Below are 27,943 nucleotides of genomic sequence, written 5' to 3'. Positions count from 1 at the left end.
GCTCCTCTCAGAACGGTTCCATAGCACTGAATGGGGGCGACTTGCGGGAGCGAGGCGAGGCGAGCCGTGTCGCCTCGCCTCGCGTCGCAGTGTGAACCGGCCCTTAAGCTTTGACAATGAAAGCTGATTGGTTTCTCTGCACAGCTGCACCAGATATCGCACTCCCCAGTTTTAGTAATTCATAGTGACCCTGCTGGGGATATTTGCCCTCAGAATCATCCCACATGGGTGTAGAGGCACGGTCAGCATAGAAGATTGTCATACTTGAAGTTATTATGTAGAATATTTATTGAAAATCACAGTTCACAGAAGGTAAGCAAAGGCAATGTGTTTTTGGGAAAGTGCCTCCCAATCATTAGGACTGTGATGGTGGGTGTGGTCAGGAACCAAAGATTCAATTACAATAAAGCACATTAGTGTGTGGGTGATGGATAAGATGTAAGATGATGGAGGATCACACGTGCTGCTTCCCTGTCATCTGACAATGTATTCATCACCAGTAGTAAGAAGAGCCAGCAACACTGTAATCCTTGAAGTGTCGTTTATTGGTACATCAAAGTGACAGTAAAACAGTAAATCTGACGCGTTTCGGCAAAAGCCTTAGTCGTACGACTAAGGTTTTTGCTGAAACGCGTCAGCTTTGTTTCACTGTCACTCTGATGTACCAATAAACGTCACTTCGAAGAATTACAGTGTTGCCGGCTCTTCTTACTAGTATTGCATTGGAGCGTTGGGACACATTGAGCCTTGGCACGTGTGAGTGGACCTGGTGTATGGATTGAGTTGTCCCTGCAGTGAGCGCTGTTACTTTTCTTCTTTTCCACAATGTATTCATCACCCACAGCACCAAAGGCTGGCCATAGATGGTTCAAATCTCTGGCAGCTCAGAAGGAACTGGCTGATATTCAAATCATGTATAGGCAGGCTAAATGTACCAAGTTAATTGATGAATCAACTTGAGTACAACCAGCCTGCCATATTTTACATATGATTATCACTAGTGGCTGGTATAGCCCCTAGCAATAATCACTGTCTTTTCCCGGTGGGGACAGCTTCCCCCACCCCCACAGGAAGAATGCAGTGGCTTGGCAGGAGGGATTCCCCTGTCATCACTGTCTGTGTTAATGGGGCAGTGTTGCCAAGCCCCGAAGTGAAATTTACTGACAGGACGCTAACATTTACAAACGGCACCAATTTTTTACTGGCAAAAATCATGACATTTACTGACAGAACCACATTTTTTTACAGGCAGTGCAAAAAATAGGATTTTTGTACTCACAGTAAAATCCTTTTCTCTGTAATTCACCGACCGACCGACACAGCTCCTCTCTGAAACTAAATGGGTTGTATAGCCTGCCATTAGGAGAAACTAGGCAAAATTGTTAAAAAATACACAGAACTTTAATCCCGCCCCAGGGGGGCGGACCCTGTGCTATCATGCCTCCTCCTGCTGCTAGCAGCTTCAGTACGTCAACAAGCAGTATAACGTAGAAAAAAGGAGGGGTGGGTGCTGTGTCGGTCTGTGAATTACAGAGAAAAAGATTTTACGGTGAGTACAAAAATCCTATTTTCTCTTATATTCACCGACCAACACAGATGCTCTCTGTAACTAAATGGGACGTCCCCAAGCAGTGCCAAATGAGGGGTGGGAAAAACAGCATTAAAACTTCATCCACCATGGCAAGTGGAAACTAGTGAAACTAAACCTACAAAAAAACATTAGTGTGTGAAAAACTCCACCATATAACTGGGCATCCTCAACAGGAGTGATCCCCATTCCCCAAGACCGCAATATTGCGGAAGAAATGCAAGAGTGCATTAATGAAACAGTACTGTGTTTTTTATCGAAAAACCAGGAAAAAACTCAATAGCAACTACACGGCCGCCTGCAAAACTTTGTGGCCAAAACAGGCATCAGTCGATGAACCGACGTCTACCTTGTAGAACTTGGTAAACGTATGGACAGACGACCAGGTCGCCGCCTTGCACACCTGAGCAACAGATGCTTGGTGTCAGAAGGCCCAAGACGTTCCGATTGCTCTTGTAGAGTGGGCCGTGACTGGAAAGGGAGGCACCTGCCCCCTCTGGGCGTAGGCTTGGACTACAATCTGTCTGATCCACCTGGAAATGGTAGCAGACGAGACCGCCATGCCCTTCTTAAGTCCAGCCACTGAAACAAACAGTGAGTCTGACTTCCAAAAGGAAGCTGTGACCGGCAAGTACACCTTAAGAGCCCTAACCACATCGAGCGCGTGAAGGGCCACCTCCTTGGGGTGCTTCGGCTTAGGACACAACAATGGCAATACAATGTCCTCGTTGATATTAAAAGCCAAAACTACCTTCGGTAGAAAGGCCGGTTGCGGACGCAACACCACCTTATCCCCGTGGATGACCAGATAAGGCGACTTGCAGGACAAGGCCGCCAGTTCCGAAACCCTCCTGGCCGATGTGATAGCCACTAGGAAGACCAGCTTCTGTGAAAGGGTCAACAGAGGAATGTCCCTGATATTCTCGAACAGCGGCTTCTGAGGCGCCTACAAAACCAGGTTCAAATCCCACGGAGGTAACGGAGGACGCACCGGAGGGACTACGTGTCGCACCCCCTGAACAAAAGTACTCACTAATGAGTGAGAAGCTAGGGGCCGCTGGAAAAAGACACCCAGAGCTGAAATTTTCCCTTGATGGTGCTCAACGCCAACCTCTGCTCTACCCCTTGCTGAAGAAACAGCAGGATCCTGGATATAGAGAAGGAGCGCGGATGCCAACCTTTCTCCTCACACATGGAGATATAGGCCTTCCAAGTACGATGGTATATCTTCCTGGAAGAAGATTTCCATGCCCTCAGCATAGTTGGAATCACTGGTTCCTCAATACCTGGCTTTCAACAGCCAAGCCAGCGATGGTAAAGCAGGGTGAGAGATTGGACCTTGAGATAGGAGGTCCTCTCGCAACGGCAGTCGCCAGGGAGCGTCTTCCACCAGGCGCACCAAGTCTGCATACCAGGCCCGCTGAGCCAATCTGGGGCAATCGGGATTACTGGAATCCCCTCAGCTTCCACTCTGCGAAGCAGACGTGGCAACAGTTTTAGCGGAGAAAAGGCGTAGATCAGCTGGTACTGATCCCACAGAGCCACCAGTACATCTGATGCGTCCGCCCACAGATCTCTGGTCCTGGACACGGATCTCTGTACCTTCCAATTGAGATGGGAGGCCAGTAGATCCACATCTGGTGTGCCCCACCTCAGGCACAGCAGCCTGAACACCTCCGGATGCAATGCCCACTCTCCCTGGTCCAGCATCTGTGGCGTGGCTCCTTAGCCTTCCTGGCCCATGGGAGTAGAGTATTCTTACCACCCATGGCATTCTTAATAATGTCATCCAACGAGGCTCCAAAGAGCCTGTCGCCAAGGAAGGGAAGATTCATCAGGGCTTTCTTGGATGCCTGGTCAGGGGACCAGCATTTCAGCCAAATGAGGCGCCTCAGCACCACAGCTGACACTGAAGCCCTGGACAACAGGGGGAGAGCGTCCAGGGCTGCATCACAAACGTACTTAAGGCCATGCACTAGTTGGTCTGCTAGCTCTACACAGACAGGGGAGGCGTTATGCTCTCCCAATTCGCAGTGAAAAGGTTTTGCTCACTCAGTCAGCGTCTGCGACACCAGTGCGGATGCCAGTACAGGTCGCACGGCTGACCCCACAACCATAAACAAGGAATGAGACACTGCCTCGGTCTTCCTGTCCATGGGATCCTTGAGTCCCCTCAACCGGGATTGTGGTTACTTTATTTAACCTAGATACTGGGGGGTCCATGACCGGAGGAGCCGACCACTTTTTGAGAAGGCTTTCCTCAAAGGGGTAACGCACCGCCAAATTTTTGGGAACCGGAAAGGGGACGGTGCAGGCGACCCCATTCCCTGTAGATGAATTTATCAAAATAAGTCAAATACGGGAACACCTTAGGTGAATGTGCTGGCTTGTGGGACCCAAAAGGGACCGGAACATCAGCAGAGGAATCCGCTGGCTCCTAAATCTTCAGGGTAGCAAGCACAGCTGTGATAAGTGCTCCAATAAGCGCCTTGTCGCACCCGGACCCAGATGGGGAATCATCCTCACTGTCCAAACGGTCCTGGTCAGCCATGTCTGATAGGTCAGAGCAGGGGTCTCCAGGACAGAGCCATCCAGCGTCCTACACACACACAATGGACACAGGAAGCAGCAAGTGAAAGCACATGTCATGCTGTCACAAGAGGACAGCGGTGAAAAAAGCATTCAGGCTTTAATAAAATGGCCGCCAATGTAATCAATAGGAATCCTAAGGAAAATTGCTGCTGAAGCTCACCAGGGGAATCTATAGCTTTCCCAAATCCAAGATGGCCACATGAGAGGTGCCATGCGGTGAACAGAGCAAAAATAAAAGCGAGCTGCCTGATAACAGTCAACATAAACAAAAACTGCTTTTTGGGACCCCCAGACCTGGACCAGGACTAACGCCAGCCACACAGAGCCCCCACAGGTGAGAAACAGCGACCCACACACACACATACACCGCCCGCAGCGCATGAAGACACCTCCCTCAGAGGGTGGGAGGAGGGGTGATAGGGACTTGGGGGAGAAGACAGGGAGGTGAGGTGGCCCCCGAATCGACCCCCCAGGGAATGCCCAGCTGCTCACCCCACCGAGGCAGGGATAGCTGTACTTACCAGTCCTGAAGAGCTGGGAGACATTCCATCACAGACCTTCAACTGCGCAGTTACAGGGTAGCTGCTGGCCTCGGTAAACTGTGATCCAGACATCAGTAGCCCGGTCATATGTATACCCCGGAGCATTGAAGCTCACCGACCATCTCTGGAGCAGGAGGTATGTCGCGGCCTGCCGAGCCGTAGCTGCGGCCTGCTCACGCTCGATGGCCAGACTGAGGAGACTACAAGGATATCATTAACCAGCCTGTCACCCAGCCGGCAGTTGATAGAAGATCTCAGGATCTCTCATCTTGCGCAAAAGGCAGCAAATCTGCAGTAAAAATATGGACCGAGAGGCCCGCAGGGTTTCCTAGGTAATTCTCCTTGCTAGGCAAAATAAAAACTGAAGCTGCTAGTAACAGGAGGAGGGTTGATATAATTTACCTCTCTCCGGAAGTTTTTTCAGCTGCACTGGATACCACTCGGAATCACTCATTTTTAATCTGACTTTGATAGGTTGTCTCCAATAAAACTGGCCATATACCGTGCAATTTTCTTATTCCATTCCCTTTGGGTTTGCCTTCAGCTGTGTGGTACAAGGGCCTGTCTGATTGCACACACATTGAAGGTGTTTGGATTTGGCCTCATATTGTGTGGTTTTTGGTAGATGGGGGGGAGATCCATAGAGGAGAATTGTATAGTGTATGGCCATCATAAGACCAAAAAATCTTAGCCCTGGAGTTCCGTGTTGGAGGAGGGTTGATAGCACGGGGTAACAATTTTGCCTAGTTTCTCCTAATGGCAGGCTATACAACCCATTTAGTTACAGAGATGAGCTGTGTCGGTCGGTGAAAAAGTACCTAAAATTACAGGGTGCACATTCCCACTGTAAGGGGGAATCCTGCAGACTCTGATGTAAAGGGGAACACTAGGAACTATGATGTGGGGGGCACTCTGGTGACCAGAGACCACCTTCTGCAGAGTGAATACACTAAGGTAAGGAGGTGTTACTAATATAGTGGGAACCTATACATTTGTGTCCCCTTACATCATTGTATTCACTCCCCCTTTCATCAGCAACCCCCGCAGACTGGCCTAGCGGTGCTGTCACTGACCTCTCAGGTGCACCGTGCAGGGCTCAGTCAGATGGCTCCAGCTTGGCGGCTCTGGTTTTATCCTATGGTCTCCTCTCCACAGTCCATACACGTCTGGCTCCTCTCGTGACTCCAATCCTGATGATGCTCCCACTTTTGACTCCTCTCCCTCAGAGACTGCAGATATGATACAGAAGATGGTTAGATGCTGTAGATATGCTACAGAAGATGGTCAGAGACTGTGGACACAATACAGTAACAGATGGTTAGAGGCTGCAGACAGGATACAATAACAGATGGTTAAAGGCTGCGGACAGGATACAGTAACAGATGGTTAGAGGCTGTGGACCGGATACAGTAACAGATGGTTAGAGGCTGCAGACAGGATACAATAACAGATGGTTAAAGGCTGCGGACAGGATACAGTAACAGATGGTTAGAGGCTGTGGACCGGATACAGTAACAGATGGTTAGAGTCTGCGGACAGAATACAGTAACAGATGGTTAGTGGCTGCAGACAGGATACAGTAACAGAGGGTTAGAGGCTGCGGACAGGATACAGTAACAGATGGTTAGAGGCTGTGGACAGGATACAGTAACAGATGGTAACAGGCTGCACACATGATACAGTAACAGATGGTTAGAGGCTGCAGGCAGGATACAGTAACAGATGGTAGGGGGCTGCGGACATGGTAGTTTCCTCCTCTGTCCCCTTTCTTATTACCATACCTGTCTCCACATCAGTCAGTGTCAGCCTTCTGTCACTGTATCCCTTTCACCTCTCCAGTCAGACACTGACACTGTGCACATCAGTGTCCTCCTCTGCCAGGCCAGCTTCATCCCCCAGTAATGTCCTCCTAAGTCCTGTGGCCTATGCCCCTTTTTCTCATCCTCCTCTGTCACCACTGGATTAGTTTATCCATAAAAATGCTTCAATTTTCTCCCCCACACCAGTCAATATCTTGCTCTCCCTCAGTCCCATCATTCACGTACAACCAGAATGGCCAGCAATTCATGTTTACCAAATAGTACTGCTCACACACACTGTTTAACAACAAACAGCCTGCTCCTCGATCCTACCCTCAGTCGTCACCACCAAATACATCCCTCTCCCCAACCTCACACTCAGTTCTGCCTTCAGTTCATTTGTGTTCACACAGCAATTGATCTGACAGCTCTCCCTCCTCCCCCTCTCCTAGCTCCACATTCCTGGCATATTGTTCTTCCTGTCACCAACTACCATCCAGCTCACTTCTTCCCATTGCCAGCACTTAATAGCAATTCCCCATTGTTTATTTCTGCCCTGCTCAATCCATCCCATCCATGCATGCCCTACATTCCTCCTGCTTCATCTCCTGTCAATAACAGCACATAATCCAGAAGCCACCCTCCTCCATCATTCAAGTCCCCTCCTTCAGCTTGCTCCTCACCCACAACCTTACCGCTCCAACAACACCCTTCACCCCCATCCCAACCACTACCTGCAGTGTCTGCACCACTGCGGCACCACATAGAACAAATGCCTTCCGTTTAACAATGGAGCCGGGCAGCGAGATTACGTTACTGCGCATGCACCGCCTGTCCGAGCCTGTACGATCTTTTCCTAGTCCTAGGCTTCGGAACGGTGCATGCGCAGTTGCATGGTCTGCCTGCAGCCAACTTTTTTACAACAAAGTTGCCCGTAACGGACAATTACTGGCAACCCGAAAGTGGGGTGAAATTTATGGGCTGCCTGTAAATTAACGGGTGGTTGGCAACACTATAATGGGGCATCAAGCAAATTTCTTTCCTGCAAATTAACTCTTTATATGGCCTGCATTACAGTATAGGCTTGATCATAATTCAGTTCCAGGTCAGTGATAACCACACCCACCATCACAGCCCTGACAAAGGGGGCGCACTTACCAAAAACATGTTGGCTTTACTAACCACCTGTGGACTGCGATTTCCAATAAACATCCTTAAAGAGGAAGTAAACTCCCATGCATAAATTGTACCTATAAGTAATCCTATAATAAGACTTACCTATAGGTACTGTAAATATCTACTAAACATGCGCAGTTCGGAAGATATTTACTGTATATGCCGCCGATGATGTCATTGGCACCTGCGATGTGAAGGAACAGCCGCCCTGTGCCAAGACCGGCAGCTCCCGCATGCCTGCGTGGGAGTGACATCATGCGGCTCCAGCCAGTCCGTGGACCCAGAAGGAAGATGGGTGAAGATGGATGCGGCCACCAGCGGGCACAAGGGTTTCATTTGCAGGTACGTTTTACATAACGTGCTAATATGCAATGCAGACTAGCACATTATGCCTTTACTTTGCAGGTGTCAGGGCTGGCTTAGCCCTTCCTACTCTGGGCTGGCCGCTCAGCTGTCAGCTAATTGCCAGCTCTCTTCTCTCTCCACAGTTACCAGCTGTTTCCGATGATGCTCGTCTGGCCTGCCTATATAAAGTCCTCCAGCTCATTTCTCCTTTGCCTTCACGTTTGGTCACATCACTAGGAACCATCTCCTGCTGTTGTTTCAAGACTGGCTTGCTAATATCCCTCCTGGCTTCCATCCTGCTTGCAGTTGCTCTCCGTGGATCCCTGACGCCTGGACTGGCTGATTACCCGATCTGGTTTATGAACTTTGGACTGGCTGACTACCCGATCTGGCTACTGGACTCTGGCTTGCTTGACTACGCTTTTTCCTATTTACCTTTTTATTTTTATTAATAAACAAGTGTGATTTGATTGTACTTCTGTCTCAGTCTGTTTCATGGTTTCTGACAGCAGGTCACCAAAAAAAAAGAGGCAGTGATTACTTCCTCTTTAATAATAAACTCAAGTGTGGCAATCTTATATAATGATGTCAATATTCCTGTCAGACTCCACTCCAAATTTTTCTACTCCGTATAGGATGGAGTTTAAAAAAAAATCACTAAAATTGTGACAAAATATTTGTCGGTATTATCCAACGATCAAGTCTATTCACAGATTCTTGCAATGGGCATCCATGCAGTGTCTAGGAGAGCACCATCTCTGGGTGGACTATTGTCCCCTAGCCTTTATCTTAGTAAAAAACCTGCTGCTCATTGGTTACAGTTCAGAGGAACTTACAAATTTGGTGGCAGATCTTGCGTATATTTCCCTTTTTGAAAGGTGGAGACACTGTCACTTCTTCTACAGGCAAGACATACAAAATTGGGTCATTCATCAACTGCAACACACGATACATAATTTATGGCATCACTTGTGTTGCCTGTTATATACAGTACATGGGCAGAACTATCCATAGATTAAAGGATCGTCTTTTCGATCAGCTTTATGATATAGATAAGGCGCATGGGACCAATGTGGCCCACCACTGGAACGAGGTTCACTCAGGTAACACCTCCTGTCTCCGTATTCAAGGTTTGGATAAGATCACTAAACCACCCAGAGTTGGCGAAAAGTTTGGTCTCTTATGCAAACAAGAGGTCAAGTGGATCTTTAACTTGAATACTAGGCGCCCTGCGGGGTTAAACTTTGAGTGGAATGTTTCTCATTTTTATGAACAATGATGTCTTTTTGATATATCCCCACTGCCCTGTATAACTCTAGGTCCCTTATCCCCCCCCCCCTTTTTTTTCTACTTATAAATGTATTTTGTTAGGACGGCTTTATCTGTCCAAATTTTCTTTGTCATTCGCCCCATTTTTGTGACTTGCCTGTGTTTTAAGTTGTACTGTCACCTATGCACTTTAAGTATACTTAGTACAATAATAGTGCGATCTGATAAACATATATATAAAAAAAGTGTTCAAAGAAATGTAGAAATTCAAAATGATATCAATATTGTAGGCAATCTGTTCAATCGTAAGGTATATGGTTTCTGCTTTTTTCTTCCTTTTTTTTCCCTTCTTTCTTTTCCTCTTCTTTTTATTTTGATTTTTTCTCTCCTTTTTGTTTCTAATCGTGAGCCGTTCTCATGTGGGGTATAGAGGCAGGTCCGGTGCTGTCTTATTTGTGGAGAGGCTCAGCAACCGGAGAAGCACCCAGGGGAGGACTCTTCGGAAGAAGGCCATGCATAAGGCTGGCTTCTCAGAAAGGCTTAGTTGAAAGATGCCAAGGGAATCTGTACTCATGCGGCATCGCCGGACCGGCTGCAAGATACTGGTTACCATATGAAGGCTCTCTAAATTTATCTACATCCTTTAGTTACAACAAGTGTTCTACAACAAGTCTGTGGCAGAGACTTTATTCTCAAATGCTCTACAACAAGTCTGTGGTAGAGACTTTACTTTTCAATTGTTCCACACGCAAGTCTGTGGCAGAGGCTTTTCTCTACTTAAGCACTCTATCGGCTGCTAGGCCTGGTGAGAGAGGGTCTATCCGGTGGCTGTGAGAATCCAGTTGTGAGTGGCAATTCTCTGGATTTCTATAGTGAGAGACTTCCTATTTCAGCAGCTCCAAGAGTACCTGAACTTCCAACCTAACCCTCTATCCTTCATTGAGAGACTGTGTTTTGTCTACCCTTTTTGTGAATAAAAATCCCAAAGGTGGATGCAGTGTCAGTTTCTACAATTCTTTGGGCCATCTACCTAGGGAAACCCCTAGACGTGCACGAGGTCAAGAAGGTAACGGTAAGCCCAACAAAACCAGCCGTTCCTTTGGGGGTCAGTGCTACACATGTATAGTGGCTCCAGTTTTTGAGCGACTCAATATAGCGACGGCTTTGCAGTTATGACAACCCTCATGGACATTTTGCATATGTGGGTCTTTCCCACCAATCATGTATTATGTTTGCTTGATAAGCCCCACATATGTGTCTTTTCAAGGTTCAGGCTATCCAAGCCTAAGTTTACAGTCTATAGTTTGGTTTGTGGTCTTTTCTGTCATGCTGCTCTGACAGCGCCGTATCTAATCTGTAGATCTTCTTGTGGGACAATAAGACATATGATATTTTCTTTCTCGTTTTCTAGTTCCTGTTTTGGCTTACTAGTTTTTGCCCTGCTGAGATGGGAAAGATCTGACCTGATGTAGCTTTCCATCGGCAACATTAACACACATAATAGTTGACATACAACCATGGCCAATTTTTTTTTTTTAATTGGAAAACCAACTTTATTGAAAAGTGTAATCATGGTACATACATCTGTGCGTGCCAACATGGCCAGAACAATAATACATACATACACACATTGTAGTGTCAGCGTGGCATAAAACCAGAGATCCACCAGGGGTAGGACCAGTATTTAGTCCAGAACAGGAGGGAGGAGAATAGAGAGGGGGGGAGAAAAAAGGGGGGGAGCAGGAATAAACATATCAGGTACACGTTTCACCATCTGCTAACCATCTACTCCAAACCTTCTCATACTTTTGCGGACACCCTCTTTGTACATATATCAACTTTCTGTATGGGAGAGTATCGTTAATTCCCTTTTTCCAACACTGGATGCTGGGGGGCTGGGCCTGCAGCCAATTCCGAGCTACTTCTTTTCTCGCCATGAATAGTGTCTCGTGTAGGAGGGCGCAAAGGGGCTTATCAGCGTCTAAGTCTGGTATTAGATCGAGCAGGCACATCTTCAGGTCTAAAGTGGCAGGGGAGCCCATTTGGTCATGTAGGAAGCGAACCACCTGTGTCCAGTACCCCTGCATGGTTGGACAGGAACATAGAAGGTGATAGAAAGAGCCTAAAGTGACCACATAGTCGGCACCCCGGGTTGTATGAGGGTTTGTAGCGCACTATCCTCCGAGGAGTCAGATACGTCCTGTGTATAATGTACAACTGCGTGAGGCGGTCTGACAGTTTGGGGGAAACTCTCTTCACATCCTCCAAAATCTCATCCCAATCCTCATTGTCAATGGTTCCAACATTCACCTCCCACCCAGTCTTGGCAGTATAGGCCAATGCTGTAGTACTAGGGAGGCGAATGGAGGAGTATAGGGTAGAAATCAGTTTAGCTGGTTCAGTACCTGTGACTATGTCTACTATAGAGGGGACTGCCAGAGATGGGTTGGAACCAGTAAACTGTGTTTGTATAGCATGGCGGAGTTGTAGATACCTGAAGAGAAGGCAATTGGGAAGGGAAAATTCGTCCTTTAGCGCTTGGAATGTTTTAAGTCCCGTAGTGGTCATGATCTGATACAGGTATAGGATCTAATGGCGTATCCACACCTCCGGGTCCGGAATAGACAATAATTCTGGTAGGTGTGTGTTGAACCAGAGGGGGGTATGGGAGTGAACCTGTGGGGTCCCGAGTTTTAGTAATGTCATCCGCCATACCCTACGGTGATGAGTCAGCATGTCCGCTTTGTGTTGGGAGGGGAGTCTTGTCGATGGGGCTCTAAGGACTGCCTGAAGTGGGGCATGGGCTGGGTCACCCGGGCTCCCACAGAGTAGTGCTTGGTATCTTGGTAGCTCGTCTTTATCAAAATGATAGAAGTGGGACAATTGAGAGGCAAGGTAATAGTCCTGAAAATCTGGAAGAGCGGCTCCCCCATTGTCACTGGGTTCTTTAGGATTCTCCATGCTAATTTGTGTCTACTGTGCCCCATACAAACGAATTAAGAATGGATTAAATTATTTTGAAAAAAATTTGTGGGATATACAGAGGGGCGTGCCATACCAAATAGAGTATCTTTGGGAGAAGTATCATTTTGACTAAACGAATGCGCCCCATTACACCCAGAGGTAGTCTGGCCCAAGTCTGTGTCTTAGTTTTAATCAGCGCATATAGAGGTTCAATGTTCAGGTGTGTATAGTCTGTGAGTGATCTGGTAACCTGTACTCCAAGGTACTTGATCAGGGAAACTCTTGGGAGAGTTAAAGGAAGGGAGGTGGGTGGGGGGGGGGGAAGTGGTCAATCAGAAGGATCTGGGATTTCGACCAGTTGATGCTCAGACCCGAATGACCACCGATCCGTTCTATGGAGAGTAGGGCTGCGACGAGAGAGGGACCCAAATCTGCCAGATATAGGAGCGTGTCATCTGCATACATTCCAATCTTTTCTTCCAGAATCCCTATCTTAAGGCCTCAGATGCTAGTGTCTGCTCGAATCATAATAGCCAATGGCTCCACCGCCAATGCATAGAGCATGGGGGAAAGAGGGCAGCTTTGTCGGGTCCCCCTCTCTAACGGAAACTGGTCGAAAAGTCAGCCATTCACGAATACCCTGGCCCTCGGGGATTGATATAGGAGCTGAACCCAGCAAATAAATTTGGGGCCGAATCCAAATCACGAGAGGCACTCCCACAAGTAATTCCACTCCACAGAATCGAATGCCTTGGCGGCATCAAGAGCCACCACGACCCTCGAGCCAATTTCATCATGGGACCCCTGGAGGTTCATAAATAAATGGCGTATATTCATAGCTGTGTTTTTTCCTGGCATAAAACCTGTCTGATCAGGGTGGATCAGTGACAGAATGACCTGGTTAAGGCATGAGGCCAAAATCTTAGCTAGTATTTTAATATCTACCTGCAATAAGCAGATGGGTCTATATGATTCTGGGTATTTGGGGTCCTTACCCGGCTTGGGGATTACTATAATTTGGGCTTCTCTCATAGAGGGGGGAAGGGTTCCCGAATCAAATATGGATTTATATAGATCGTAGAGTTTAGGGATTAGAATGTCAGAATAGGTGACATTGAACTCAAGTGGTAGGCCTTCCAGTCCTGGGGCCTTAGATGTGGCCAGACAGGAGATAGCTCCAGAAATGTCCTCCTTAGTAAAGGGGGCCTCGAGGAGCTCAAGCAGGTCTTTAGTCAACCTAGGGAATTTAACCCCTGCTAGGTAGTTATTGGTGTCTTGGGGAGTGTGGGTGACTCTGGAGGTGTAAAGTGCATGGTAGAATTTCCCAAATTCCTCCGCCACTTGTTGTGGGTCAGTGATTTTGTTCCCTTGAGGGGACCAGTCTGGGTGGGCAAGGTACGCAAGTAGTTTACCCGATCTTTCTCCATGCTCAAATACCCTTTGTTTACAGAAAAAGATGCGTTGTTTAGCTTTCTCAATGTGCAGTTGAGAGACCTGTCGTGCCTGAATCCTAAGGTTATTGGCTGCGCTGGGCGAGGGTTCCCGATGGAACGCCTCCTCCAGCACCTGTAGGTGTTCCGCAGCTTGTTGGACAATAAGGTTGGAAGATCGTTTTAGTCTATTTATACGTGAGGAGAGTAAGGAACGGGCATGGAGCTTAAACATCTCCCACACCATATCATACGTGGCAGAGTTCATGTTGACTGTGAAGTAGTGTTGTAGTTCTGCAGGGATGTCACCATGGTCCTGCAGAGTGGTTAAACAAAAAGGGTTTTGCCGTCATGAGGGAGCCGGGGAGGCCTTCAAGAGCTGGAGCGTAACCCAGTAGGGAGCGTGGTCCGAGAGGATTCTCGGAGTAAAGCCCCCATCTCCTAGTTTAGGTGTCAGGGACTGTGAGATTAAAATAAAATCGACGCGTGACATTGTGTTGTGGCTGGCTGAGAAGCATGAGAAGACCTTGGTATGTGGGTGCATGTGGCGCCAGGTGTCTACAAGGGCAAAGCCATTCAGTATGCAGTACAGTCTGGTTTGGCCCGGTGGATTAAGGGGGGGTCCAGTGTGCCCATACGGTCCAGAGCGGGAATAAGGGTCATATTAAAGTCCCCCATCCACACTGCCAGTATAGAGGTGTAATGTGCCATAAAGGCAAGGCCCTCCTTAATTACTGCTGAGTTGTAAGGGGGAGGGACATAACAAGCTAAAATAAGGATGGGGGATCTGTTAACGGTGGCATGGATAAACACATATCTGCCCTGCTGGTCTGTTTGGAGCAGCACTAGATCAAATGGCACCCTTTTTGCAATCAGAACCAATACCCCTCTGGAGTGAGAGGTGTGGATGGCGTGGTATGTCCAACCTATCCAGGGCTTTTTAAGAGAGGCCTGCAGGTGGCCCATGACATGTGTCTCTACCAATGTAATGATGTCAGCATGCTGGAACTTGAGAAATGTTAAGACTGCTGTGCGTTTGATCTTATTGCGCAGGCCTCTAACATTCCACGTGAGAAATTTTAAAGAACTCATGGCGGGTATAGGGCGTATATGGCAGACCACAACTGGACCAAGACTGGCAGAGCAGATATAGTCACACTTGATAGCATAGAACACATTGACATCCAATATTGATGATGTATGTTTGACAGTAGCACAGTACCTTTAGCATTGATAAGCAGTTGTAAATTTGGTGATACATAAAAAACAATAACCGCAACATTTCCCCTCCCACCCAGTCCACTGCCACCCCAACTCGGCATGGACATAGCACCCCTTAACCAGGTATCAACAGGGGACATCCAACGTAAAAGACCCATTGGAGGCAGGGAGGGGGCATAGACACCTGTGGTGAACAGTAGAAAAACGAGGAAGAAAAAAAAAACATTGGGAAATCAGGGGGCAAAAAAGTTAACAAAGGTCCTAGGGGGCGACTTCTTCTCTGAGAAGTGCATGGGGTGTAGGTGCCATAACAGTGTAATACCATTACAGCTGTGCAGCAGGAGATCCCACCTGCCAACAGGATGGTATATAAGTTGAGTTAAGTAATCTCAGCACCGTTCGACATGCCATCCTCCACAAAAAACTCTCAGGAGGGGGGAGACTGAGGAGCACAAAACAACAGGATCACTCAGGGGCGGTAAGCATGCTATAAAAAAACAGTGTGCAACAGGACATAGTTCCCAGGTCTGCCCCCCTGCTCCATTCAAGAACATGTACATACGATGCACTCGCTCAAGGGCTAGACATCAGGGTGACAGTGAGCAGCCTGACGGATGCAGGGGGGAGTGAGGAGGAAAATAAAATACAATAAAATAGAGGTGCTACCAGCTTGTAAAGGATGTGATAGACTCAATTTTGATGATTCCTCTGATCGATCCAAGTGGATGCCATCTCCGGGTCCTCAAAAAAGTGGGTTCGGCCATCACACTCCACGCGAAGCCTCACAGGGTACAGCATAGCGTATTTAAGGTGTAAAACGCGGAGTTGTCTCTTAACATCCTGGAACCTGGAGTGCTGCCGCTGTACCTCATTGGAGAAGTCCGGGAAGACAGCCACATGTGTGTTGGTGTGGGGAATATTTCCCTTCTCCCTGGTCAGGCGGAGGATCTTGTCACGGTCTCTAAAATTAAGGTATTTTGCTATCAGTGTACACAGCGGGGCTCCCTGAGGGGGAGGACGGGCAGGGATTCGATGAGCTCTCTCCACCACAAACATCACAGAGAATGCGTCTCTGCCAAAGGTGGTTACCAAGAGGTTTTCAAGATAGTTCCATATCATCCTGTTTTGCGCTAATCTGTTGTAGCTGGCGGCGCACCTCGTCCATCGTGTGTTGTAGGGGGTGCAAGATGTCTTCTGCTCTGCCGATACGGGTCTCCGTCTCTGCCACACGGTCCCGCAGAGTAGAGAGGTCCTGGCGGATAAGGGACATGTCAATTTTGACCTCCTCTATTTTGGTGGCAAGCGTACTCTGACATAAGGCAATATCCTCAAGCACTTTGTTGGTGGCCGCCATAGAATGCTCCGCATCTGAGGACGTGCTGGCGCCATCCCTGTTCTGTTGGTCCCCCTCGACCCGGCGATATTTAGCTAGTTTGTCAGCAGCCTCAGAGCTCTTCTTTGGTGGAGACATGTTCCAGGGGTATTCAGGAGGGTCCCCCAAGTGTACCACAATGGCCGCTGTTCACCAGGCCCCCTCCGCAGGGGCTCCCTCCTGGCACAGTGTATAGAGGACACGGGGGGCTGCAGGAAACAAGCACTCCACTGTGGAAGTCCAGTGAGTGTCACAGGAGGGATCTGGGCTCACAGATTCCAAGGAGACCTATGGAATCCGTCCCTGTCGCCCCAGGGTGGAGCAAGATGGCCGCTTCTCCGTGAGCTGGGTGTGGGCCGCAGGCAATCCCCCAGACAGCTGGAGGGCACTGATGGGGTACAGTAGTGACCACTGGGGGTCCGGTGGCTATAGCAGGGGGGGGACCAGGCTCAGGGCAGTTATACAGAGCAGTGATGCCAGCAGGGGTCCTCTCCGGGTGTAGCAAGATGGCCACCCCTCCGGGAGTTAGGCCAGGGCCATGGGCCTTCTCAAAGGCAGCTGCAGGGCACTGGGGAGCTGTATCCATGGCCGGGGGATGTCCGGAGGCTGCTCCAACGACCAGGCAAACTCTGGACCACCAGGGAGGCCAGATAGTTCCACAGGGGCCGTCTCTGGGTGGAGCAAGGTGGCTGCCACTCAGGAAGGTAGGCTTTCCTGAAGGCTCCCGCGGAACACACAGACCCACGATGGCGGCCTCCCGGGGCTTCAAAGACCTCTCAAATCCACGGGGAGGACAGAGCAGGACCGCTGCGGTGTGGAGGGCAGTCTCGGATGGACAGGATCACTGCAGGATGTCAGTAAAGGAGTATGGGCAGGCAGAGCTCTCACTGCCTGTGTCCTACTCCATAGCTCTCCAGGCCACGCCCCCAACGATGACCAATTTTGATCGATATTTCAAACAATTTGGGTAATTGCCCAATGTATGGTCCACTATTTGCTTGTGTGCATTTGGGTGTGCTGCCTTTGGCTCCTGCATCTTCTTGGACCGTAGATATTCAAATTCGGATTTGATCTGCATTTAGAGGGGTAATTTTGTTTACCTCGTTTAGCTCATTTAGTTGGTGTTTATATATACTGCAGTTGTCCTGGTATGCTCTCTTCATGTGTATATGGCCTTTTTTTTAGGCCATAAGGGAATCAACAAAAATATAGGTTTTTGCAATTTTTATTTGGGTTCCCTCAGGGTCTTTCTTCATATATTATGCAGTTTTGGTTGGCCATACATAAACTTTGCATAATCAGTAACTAATACCTGTTTCTTCTTCCTATATGTAAAAGATATTATTTAATGGATCATGCTGAGCGGAAGAATGATTTTTTCTGCTCCGTTCCCATATGTATGGAGTTATTATGCTATTGACCTAAACTGCCTTGTTTTTAATTAAGTATCTATATGGTATATATTGCTATTCTTTGACCAGTTTAAATTGATTCATGTCATAAGGGAATCCGTGGGAGCGTTTATGTTTACCAGTTAATTTTTTGTCTGATGTTATTTAAGTAGCTCTCGGGTTCATTTATTTAATTAATTATTTATCCATCGACTGTATTTTCCCTCATTGTATACATCGTATATTGTATTATTTTGTACTGTATTTTTTCTGATGTACCTATACTGCACTCACAGATAGCCTAAAACATATATTACCATATGTTTATTTTAAATTTGCCTTTTTTTTTTCTACTGACATCATGAACTCACACATGGAGCTTAATTGATTCCTTCATTTCAGGTGTGTGTCATTCTTGTCAGGTGAAGTTCTTTAGAGACATTTACCTTTCCAATTAATTTTAACATCTCTGTTTGGCTGTTCACTTTTCAGATCAGTTACATGTTACTTTATATATATCTAGGTATATGTTCTTTTTATTTAGTTATGCTTAAGCGCTGTTGAGGCGTGAAACACGTTAGCTATCTATGCTGTTTCCCATGTTCTGACGATGTAACTGTATTTCTGGATATTACTCAAATCAATAAAGAAGCCTTGTTGAAGTGTCGCCATCCAGACATTCCTTTTTCTACTCTACTACGAGCAGAGCCAGCACCTGTGAAGTCCAATTAAGGTGGATACCTTTGCTGTGGGATTGGAGACTAGATGGGGTATTTCTGCACTTTAAGACATAATCATGGATCAGGCTTAAAGATAGGGGGCGCTGCAACAACAGGCAGCTGAGTACTGGAAACTTCCCAGATGAATGCACATATCTGTCAGCACACTATGGATCTTCAAAAACATCAAAGGTTTTATTCAAAGTGATCACATCACAGAGGAAGAGTTCAATGTTTCAGGGATGTACAGGACCCCTTCATCAGTCATGTCATCACATGCTTGATGAAGGTGTCCAGTGCAGCCCCACAATGTTGCATTTCTTCACTGTGATTTGATCAATTTGAATAAACCCTTTGGAAAGGTTTTGAAGATCCGTGGTTTGCTGGTAATTATAAATGGTAATTTTATATATTGAGCATGCCTCTACAGCCGTCTGAATCTCTCTTGTGGAATGCTTTTCCATCGCTACCAGACAGGCAGCAGCTGAGACCCTAACAAGGCCCACCTACATCATATGTTCCATTGGCTGAATACCCTCTTGAAGGACAACACATCCTAGATCCCCTCCAGTAATACCAAACCACATACTGGCCCAGCACTGTCACATACATTGCAACCCCAACAACTGAGGAGAGTTAAGACTTCTATCATTGTTTTATCACTGCCTGGTCATTGCTCTGTGTCCCTATTTGCTACACTTTTTTAAATTCTTTCCTGATGACTCGGGGTCCCTTAGACAGGAAGAAATGAAAATCTCCCTAGTGCATATAAAGCCAATAATAAAAACATGACAGAGGCTCTGGTATTTATTATTTAACCACCTCAATATCACAGTTTGAATGACAATTAGTCATGCAACACTGTACCCATATGAAACTTTCATCATTTTTTCCACACAAATAGAGCTTTCTTTTAGTGGTATTTAATCACTAGTAGTTTTTTTATTTTTTGTGCTATAAATAAAAATACGATTTTGCTAATTAGTAATTTTTCTTCATATATTTTGGCCAACATTTATACTGCTACATATCTTTGGTAACAATAACCCACATAAGTATATATTATTTGGTCTTTGTGAAAGTTAGAGAGTCTACAAACTATGGTGCCAATCACTGAAAATTGATCACATCTGATCAGGCCTTCAGTACATCAGGTGTACCTCATTTCTTGAGAGACTAATAAGTCAGGAAAGTACAAATATCCCTCAAATGACCCCTTTTTAGAAATAGACATTCCAAGGTATTAACTAAGTAGCATGGTGAGTTTTTTTAAGTTGTCATTTTTTCTCACAATTCTTTGCAAAATTAAGATTTTTAAAAATGTTTTTTTTTTTACAAAATTGTCATATTATCAGGTTATTTCTCACACACAGCATATACATACAACAAATTACACCCCAAAATACATTCTGCTACTCTTCCCAAGTATGGTGATACCACATGTGTGAGACTTTTACACAGCCTGGCCACATACAGAGGACCAACATTGAAGTAGTACCTTCAGACGTTCTACGAGCAAAAATGACGAATCTCATTTCTCAAGCACCTATTACACTTTTGAAGGCCCTGGAGTACCACGACAATGGAATTTCCCACAAGCAAACACCCCAACGTATAATCTATGAGGCATAATGAGTCTTTTGAATGGTTCATTTTTTTCCAGAAGGGAAAAAAATGAAAACGCATTTTTTTTACACAAAGTTGTCCATTTATAAGATATTTCTAATACATGGGCTGCAAATAGGTACTCAGGTACTCTGATGGGCTGCAGATAGGTACTCGCGTACTCTGATGGGCTGGTGAAAGGTACTCGGGTACTCTGAAGGCTTGGTGACAGGTACTCGGGTACTCTGATGGCTTGGTGACAGGTACTCTGATGGCCTTGTGACTGGTATTCTGGTACTCTGAATGGCGGGGATAGGTACTCAGGTACACCTAAGGATTGTGACACGTACTCAGGTACTCAGATGGACTGACAGGTACTCAGATGAACTGGGACAGGTACTCGGATGGACTGTGATAGGTATTCGGGTACTCTGATGGATGTGACAGGTACTCGGGTACTCATATGGACTGTTACGGGTACTCGGGTACTCTGATGGATGTGACAGGTACTCGGGTACTCATATGGACTGTGACGGGTACTCGGGTACTCTGATGGATGTGACAGGTACTCGGGTACTCATATGGACTGTGACAGGTACTCGGTTACTCTGATGGACTGTGATCAGGGTTTAAGTCCTGCAGGAATGCATAGGAATGGAGTTCCTGTACTTTTTTCCACAACAGGAACTCAGTTCCCATTAGCAGCCGTGTCCTGCAAGACTTTGAAGTATGCAAGCTGTGTGGAAGGTGCTACATCAGCAGCTGCCGACACAGCTCGCAATAGTAAGTGCCGCACACCTGACCATTCAGGCATTGCCAGTAGGGGGCCCCATGACAGCTTCCGCTTCGCTCTACCTGTCAATCACAGCTAGCTGACGGGTAGATCAGGTCTCTGCTGCTAAGAGATTGTATTTCGTCAGACCTCTCGTGATGCTCCTCCCCGCCGGCCCCTCCTGATTTTCTGTCTCCTAATCTCCCCCCCAGTCTCCTGCATACTTGCTCTGTGTGTCCCGCTGCTTCCCCCCTCTATCTTCAGTGCCATATTATGAGAGAACCCAGAGGAGGAGCACAGCTATTCTGCTCACAGGACATGCAGGGAGAGAGGTGAGCTGATGGAGGAACATCAGTTTGGGGTGGTAAGCTGGGCACAATACCTGGCAAAGTTTAATGCCAGGAGGGAAGTTTATGTGGAAATATGTGAAGGGTTGGAATAGCAGTGAGTGTGTGTTAGAGTCCTGCAGAGTTTGCAGCCCCCCAAGCTAACATACATCTCCTAAGCAGGAACACATCACTATCTCCCCAAGCATTCTGTCCAGATAATGTGTACTTCATTTATGACCTTTCCGTTTAACCCTGTGTTATCCAAACTCTGTTCAATGAAAAGTGTAAACTCACCACATAAACACTCTATATACAAAATAACATTCCCCAATAAAGATCAGAACACTATGTTCACATTTGCATGGAAGCATAACTGAATGAATGCTGATTATTCAGAGAATTACTGTATTTATGTTTATTGAGGATTGTTTTATTTTATGTACTAATAGTTAAACGTCATACACACAATGAAAAATACCACTTTTGAAGTGTTTGTGCATATGAGCGTATCTTTTTTTTTTCTTTTTGGTGGGGGGAGTGGATCTTGAGTGGGAGTTCCCACACTTTTTTCCCCAGTACCTGACCCCTGACTGTGACAGATACTCAGGTATGCTGATGGACTGTGACAGGTACTCTGATGGACTGTAACGTGTACTTGGGTACTCTGATGGACTGTGACGGGTACTCGGGTACTAAGATGGACTGTGACAAGTACTCGGGGACTGTGAGTGACAGGTACTATGATGGGTGGTGACAGGTCCTCTTTATTGGGGGGAGGGTGTGTACAGTAATCAGTAACGAGATGTCACCTCAATCTCCTCACACGCGATCGGCGCGAGGAGAACCCGGTAACATCTCGTTACCGCGTTTTGTTTACATTTAGTGATCGGCTCTGAAAGGATCACAGCCAATCACGTGGGTAAACAACCGGCCAATGGCTGCTTACCAGCATCTGTGACGAGCAGTGTTCCCGGGAACACGCTGACTCCGACATCATGTGCAGCGTGCTTGTGATTGCGCGCATGCACTGTGCACAGTGGGGGTGGAACCATTTGTGATCGGCCGTAACTTCATCATGGCCGATCACGTGGTAAACAGCCATACCCAATTGTTGTAATATGTTGGCCGATTCATGTAGGATGTTGTATTAAAGTAACATATTGACCAGACATTCAGTTGAGTTGTCCAAGCCAACTGCATTTTAACATATTAAAAGGGACAGCTGAAGACCCTTTGATGTGTTAATCTTATGCATGTCTACTTAGGTGTGTGAGGTATGGCCTGTTAACCTAATTGAACATTTCAAAGAATACAGTGTTTTAACTTAAAGGGGTTCTGCACTCATAATAATATATTTGCCCATTCTGTTGCCTCTAGACCGTACATTTGATAATGCCCCATGTTTTTTTTTTTTTATTAATCTACCTTTTGTAATTCGTAGTTTTTTATTTTCCTCCCCTGCGGCGATGGGCGGTCTCTTGCGGGGATCAGCATCATTTCCTGCTGAAGCCCGCACTGTCTCCTGGGATCTCGTCCAAGTAATCCCAGGAGACATTGCGGCTAATGCACCCGGAATCTCGCGAGATTTCGGCTAATACACCCTAAATCTCGCGTGATTTCGGCTATTACAGTGCGGGCTTCAGCAGGAAATGATGCTGATCCCCGCAAGAGACCGCAAGAGACCGCCCATCGCCGCAGGGGAGGAAAATAAAAAACTACGAATTACAAAAGGTAGATTAATAAAAAAAAAAAAAACATGTGGCATTATCAAATGTACGGTCTAGAGGCAACAGAATGGGCAAATATATTATTATGAGTGCAGAACCCCTTTAAGGATGATGTAGGACCATAGAAGAAGAATTTATTGATGGTAATTAGACTTGGGGGGGGGGGGGGGTATTCATGGGAAACATTTGGTTGACCTAGCAGAAACCCCCCAGTGTCAGACCAGTACTTGAGAGGACATTCAAACTGGCATTCAGTCAGTCTTGTCTGGGTGTGTGATTATGAAGGCACAGGTCTAGGAAAATATTCATTGTCAGATTTACTCTGTTGGATTGCGTCATCTGTTGCAAGACTTTGTTCTGTGTTGGAAGTCAAAAAAGTGCATCTCTCTGGAAGAATTGGGTTGCTGCGGAAGAGTACTACTAATAACTACTAATCATCTACCCCCTTTATATAAAATAAATCACTACATTGGTGCCGTTCAAGTGACCAGAAGAGCATTTTCAGACTTAGTAACAGAAGTCGGTGGTGACAACAATCCTGTGAGGTGGACAGAAGTTTGATGGAGATCTGTGCTGTGACTCTAATGTCTGGTTGTGACATAAGAGAGTCTGATCTACAAAATTAAAGAAGTTTGGAACCCCAGAATTATTCTCTGGAGACAGGAAACAACAAAAAAAGGACTGTCGTGTATTAGAAGACCTGAACTGGAAGCTGAAGGCGTAACTAATGCGGTGAGTAAAATATTTCCTTTTTTTAAAATTATTAATAATATAGTCAAAATGCTTACTTAGTGTGAAGCTAGTGTCAGTTTTGATAAAGTTAACAGATGGGTATTAAAATGTATTAAGCGTCATGAATGAATGAATGACTTGTATAGCGCTACCTATACAAACTGAATCGCCTCAGGGCGCTTTTCTTGCCACTGGTGTCCATCTGCAGCTATTTATGCGGTCCTTAACCTGTAGAGTCCCGACACACTTTCAACATTGACATACACATACACATACTATGGCCAATTTTTTGGACAGGGTCTAATTAACTTACCAGCAGTGGCGGAACTACCACCATAGCTCCCTGTCCACTCGGCGCTCGTACAGTCACACTGACTGTACGAGCGGACACAGCCAGTTGACTCGGCGGCGGCGGGGGGTTGTTGGGGAAGCTGCGGGGAGGCTTAGTGGGTGGCCAATCAGCGGGTGGCGGGGCAGAGAGATGACATCATCTCTCACCGCCCAGCGCCCGCCCTGCAAAACTGCCAGCTCCGCTCTCACTCACTGTGCAGGCAGCAGAGAGATTACATCATCTCTCTGCTGCCTGACTCAGACTGGCAAACAGAGTGACCTTAGCAGGAAAGTGACAATCCGCAATGTGTGACAGGTGACATGGCAAATGGACAATCCGCAATGGGTGGCAGGTGACATGGCAAGTGGAAAATCCGCAATGTGTGGCAGGTGACGTGGCAAGTGGAAAATCCGCAATGTGTGGCAGGTGACGTGGCAAGGGGGCAATCTGAAACTTGTGGCAGGTGACGTGGCAAATGGATAATCCGCAATGTGTGGCAGGTCACGTGGCAAGTGGACAAACTGCAATGGGTGGCAGGTGACGTGGCAAATGGACAATCCGCAGTGGGTGGCAGGTAACGTGGCAAATGGACAAACCGCAATGGGTGGCAAGTGACGTGGCAAATGGACAATCTGCAATGGGTGGCAGGTGATGTGGCAAATGGACAATCCGCAATGGGTGGCAGGTGACGTGGCAAATGGACAATCCACAATGGGTGGCAGGTGACGTGGCAAATGGACAATCCACAATGTATGGCAGGTGACGTGGCAAGTGGACGATTTGCAATGTGTGGCAGGTGACGTGACAAGTGGACGATTTGCAATGTGTGGCAGGTGACGTGACAAGTGGACAATCCGCAATGGGTGGCAGGTGACGGGGCAAGGGGGCAATCTGAAACTTGTGGCAGGTGACGTGGCAAATGGATAATCCGCAATGTGTGGCAGGTCACGTGGCAAGTGGACAAACCACAATGGGTGGCAGGTGACGTGGCAAATGGACAATCCGCAGTGGGTGGCAGGTAACGTGGCAAATGGACAAACCGCAATGGGTGGCAAGTGACGTGGCAAATGGACAATCTGCAATGGGTGGCAGGTGATGTGGCAAATGGACAATCCGCAATGGGTGGCAGGTGACGTGGCAAATGGACAATCCACAATGAGTGGCAGGTGACGTGGCAAATGGACAATCCACAATGTATGGCAGGTGACGTGGCAAGTGGACGATTTGCAATGTGTGGCAGGTGACGTGACAAGTGGACGATTTGCAATGTGTGGCAGGTGACGTGACAAGTGGACAATCCGCAATGGGTGGCAAGTGACGTGACAAGTGGACAATCCGCAATGTGTGGCAGGTGGACAATCCGCAACTTGTGACAAGTGACAATCTGCATCTGGTGGCAGGTGACACACTCGAGGCTCCCACTGATTCTGCATTATGGTGAGTTGAACTATTTAATTTTCTATAACAATGTAATAATAGAAATAATGTGTTTCAATCATCCTGACACCATAACACAAATGGTGCCGTGATAATTGAAGCGCCAACATCAGCCATTGCCCCCCATAAAAGTATTTTCTGTCAGTGCCCCTCCCGAGACTAGAATCTGGATCCGCCCTTGGGTGGGGGGGGACCCATACAACATTTTGCTATGGGGCCCTGTGATTTCTAGTTACACCCCTGCCTACCAGCATGTCTTTGGAGTGTGGTAGGAAACCGGAGTACCCGGAGGAAACCCACGCAGGCACAGGGAGAACATGCAAACTCCAGGCAGATAGTGTTGTGGTTGGGATTTGAACCAGAAACCCTATTGCTGCTAGGTGAAAGTGCTAACCACTACACCACTGTGCTGCCCAGTCATGGCGGTCCTTATGAAATTCCAGAAAAATGTAAGCAGACGTGGACTGTGATGAAGGAATTTTTAGAGAAAAATATTTTTGATAGCAAAATTTCGGAAAGTAAAAGAAAAGGTTGTATTGTGCAGGGCTTATTATCTTGCTGTTTAACCACTTAAGGACCAGGCCTCTTTTTCAGATTTGGTGTTTACATGTTTAAAACAGTTTTTTTTGCTAGAAAATTACTTATAACCCCCAAACATTTCATATTGTTTTTTTTTCTAACACCCTAGAGAATAAAATGGCGGTCATTGAAATACTTTTTTTCACACCGTATTTGCGCAGCGGTCTTACAAGCGCACTTTTTTTGGAAAAAAATCACTTTTTTGAATAAAAAAATAAGACAACAGTAAAATTTGCCCAATTTTTTTTCATATTGTGAAAGATAATGGTACACCGAGTAAATTGATACCCAACATGTCACGCTTAAAAATTGCGCCCGCTCGTGGAATGGCGTCAAACTTTTAGCCTCAAAAATGTCCATAAGCGACATTTAAAAAATTCTACAGGTTGCATTTTTTGCGTTGCAGAGGAGGTCTAGGGCTAGAATTATTGCTCTCGCTCTACTGATCGCGGCGATACCTCACATGTGTGGTTTGACCACCGTTTTCATATGCGGGCGCTACTCACGTATGCGCTCGCTTCTGTGCGCAAGCTCATTGTGACAGGGTGTTTTTAAAAACCTTTTTTTTTTCTTATTTATTTTAATTGATTTCATTTATTTTTAAACTGTTTTTTCAATAAAAATAGAGGATCACTTTTATTCCTATTACAAGGAATGTAAACATCCCTTGTAATAGAAAAAAGCATGACAGGTCCTCTTAAATATGAGATCTGGGGTCAAAAAGGCCTCAGTTCTCATATTTGGACTAAAATGCAAAAAAAAAAAAAAAATGACATTTAAAAAAATATATACCTTTAAGAGGTATAGGCGGAAGTCACGTTTTGACGTCGCTTCCGCCCTCCTATGGTATAGAGACGACATCTTAGCCTCACTCGTCTCCATACCCAGCTAACGAAAGGACCCGATCGCCTCCACCGCTACCGACAGCTCCGGTAAACGGCGGAAGGTGCGGGAGGGCGGCGGGAGGGGGGGTGGCACCTCTCCCACCGCCGATAGCGGTGATCTCGCGGTGAATCCGCCGCGGAGACCACCGTTATCGTACAGCCGACCGGCGCCTGAAGAGATTGATATCTCGGGTGTGGCAGCAGCTGCTGCTGTTACCGAGATATCCCACTTCAAAAATAGGACGTACATCGTCGTGCGCTGGTCGGTAAGTGGTTAACAATGGAAAGTTCTTTGAAGGATAGGGTTGAGGAAATTGCCCAGTTACAAAATGCAGTTGCTAATAGCAACAATGTTTGCGAGAGGTTACAAAACCAATCAGACACTGAGACAGTAAATTTAAAAATGCATGCATTTACCATTGGGGGAGCTTTGCTTGAGAAATCTAAACGCTGTGATGAATTATCAGAGGAAAATGAGAGATTAAAATGAAGAATTATGGAATTAGAGAAGAGATCTCAGGAATGCAGATATGCATTAAATCTTGGACTCAACAATCTGCAGCAAAATACAAACACAAACTTTTTATCAAATGAAACAGAACCTCATATTAAATCTGATAATTCATTGCCAGCCGCACCCACTGTGACCTCCACAATTTATAACAATATTAAAGCGGGATTCCACTGTCTTTAACGTTTTTTTTTTTGTGGCATACTGACAATCAATAGTATTAATAATTATAACACTTACTTTTTCAGTTTTTCCAAACAGCAGCATGCCGTTTTGTCATCGAAAATGATTTTATAAAACCGTCTCCTGACGGTTGCCATTTTGCCTGTGGGCATGGGAAGCCCACAGGCATCCTCTTCCGGGAGAGTGTGCTGCTAAAAGACCAGCATGCACCGCCCGTTCGATTAAAGATCTTGCGCATGCGCAGTCAGCGCAATATCGAGCGCCGTCAACAGCTCCGGTTGCCATGACAACGGGTGTTGTCGTCGGAAGTCCCGCCCGCGCGAGATCTCGAGCCTGGGCGCCGCACAGACTCCTGGGGAAAAAAAAAAAAAGATCCCAGGAGCCCCTGCGGCAGACCGGAAGAAGTGACCTGCCGCTGAAGCCCCGCCCCTTTCCGCATCGGCTC

At 46.7% G+C, this 27,943-nt stretch overlaps 1 protein-coding gene across 7 annotated transcripts in view; it reads right to left on the bottom strand.

Annotated features, from left to right (window-relative positions):
* The window catches only part of LOC143942800 (NACHT, LRR and PYD domains-containing protein 3-like), a 415,453-nt gene that overhangs the window by 323,310 nt on the left and 64,200 nt on the right, over positions 1-27,943 (bottom strand). For all 7 annotated transcript variants that reach the window (XM_077464200.1, XM_077464197.1, XM_077464199.1 and 4 more), the window contains exon 3: positions 5,796-5,951. In XM_077464200.1, coding sequence (XP_077320326.1) covers positions 5,796-5,951 — 156 coding nt within the window. The remainder of the gene's footprint in view (positions 1-5,795; positions 5,952-27,943) is intronic.

This window comes from Lithobates pipiens, unplaced genomic scaffold, assembly GCF_037356315.1.
Source record: "Lithobates pipiens isolate NorthernLeopardFrog02 unplaced genomic scaffold, aLitPip1_a1.2 Scaffold_30, whole genome shotgun sequence".
In the NCBI taxonomy this organism is placed as follows: Eukaryota; Metazoa; Chordata; class Amphibia; order Anura; family Ranidae; genus Lithobates; species Lithobates pipiens.
The sequence above is the reverse complement of the archived record's forward strand: the minus strand, read 5'-3'. Positions and strand labels throughout refer to the sequence as shown.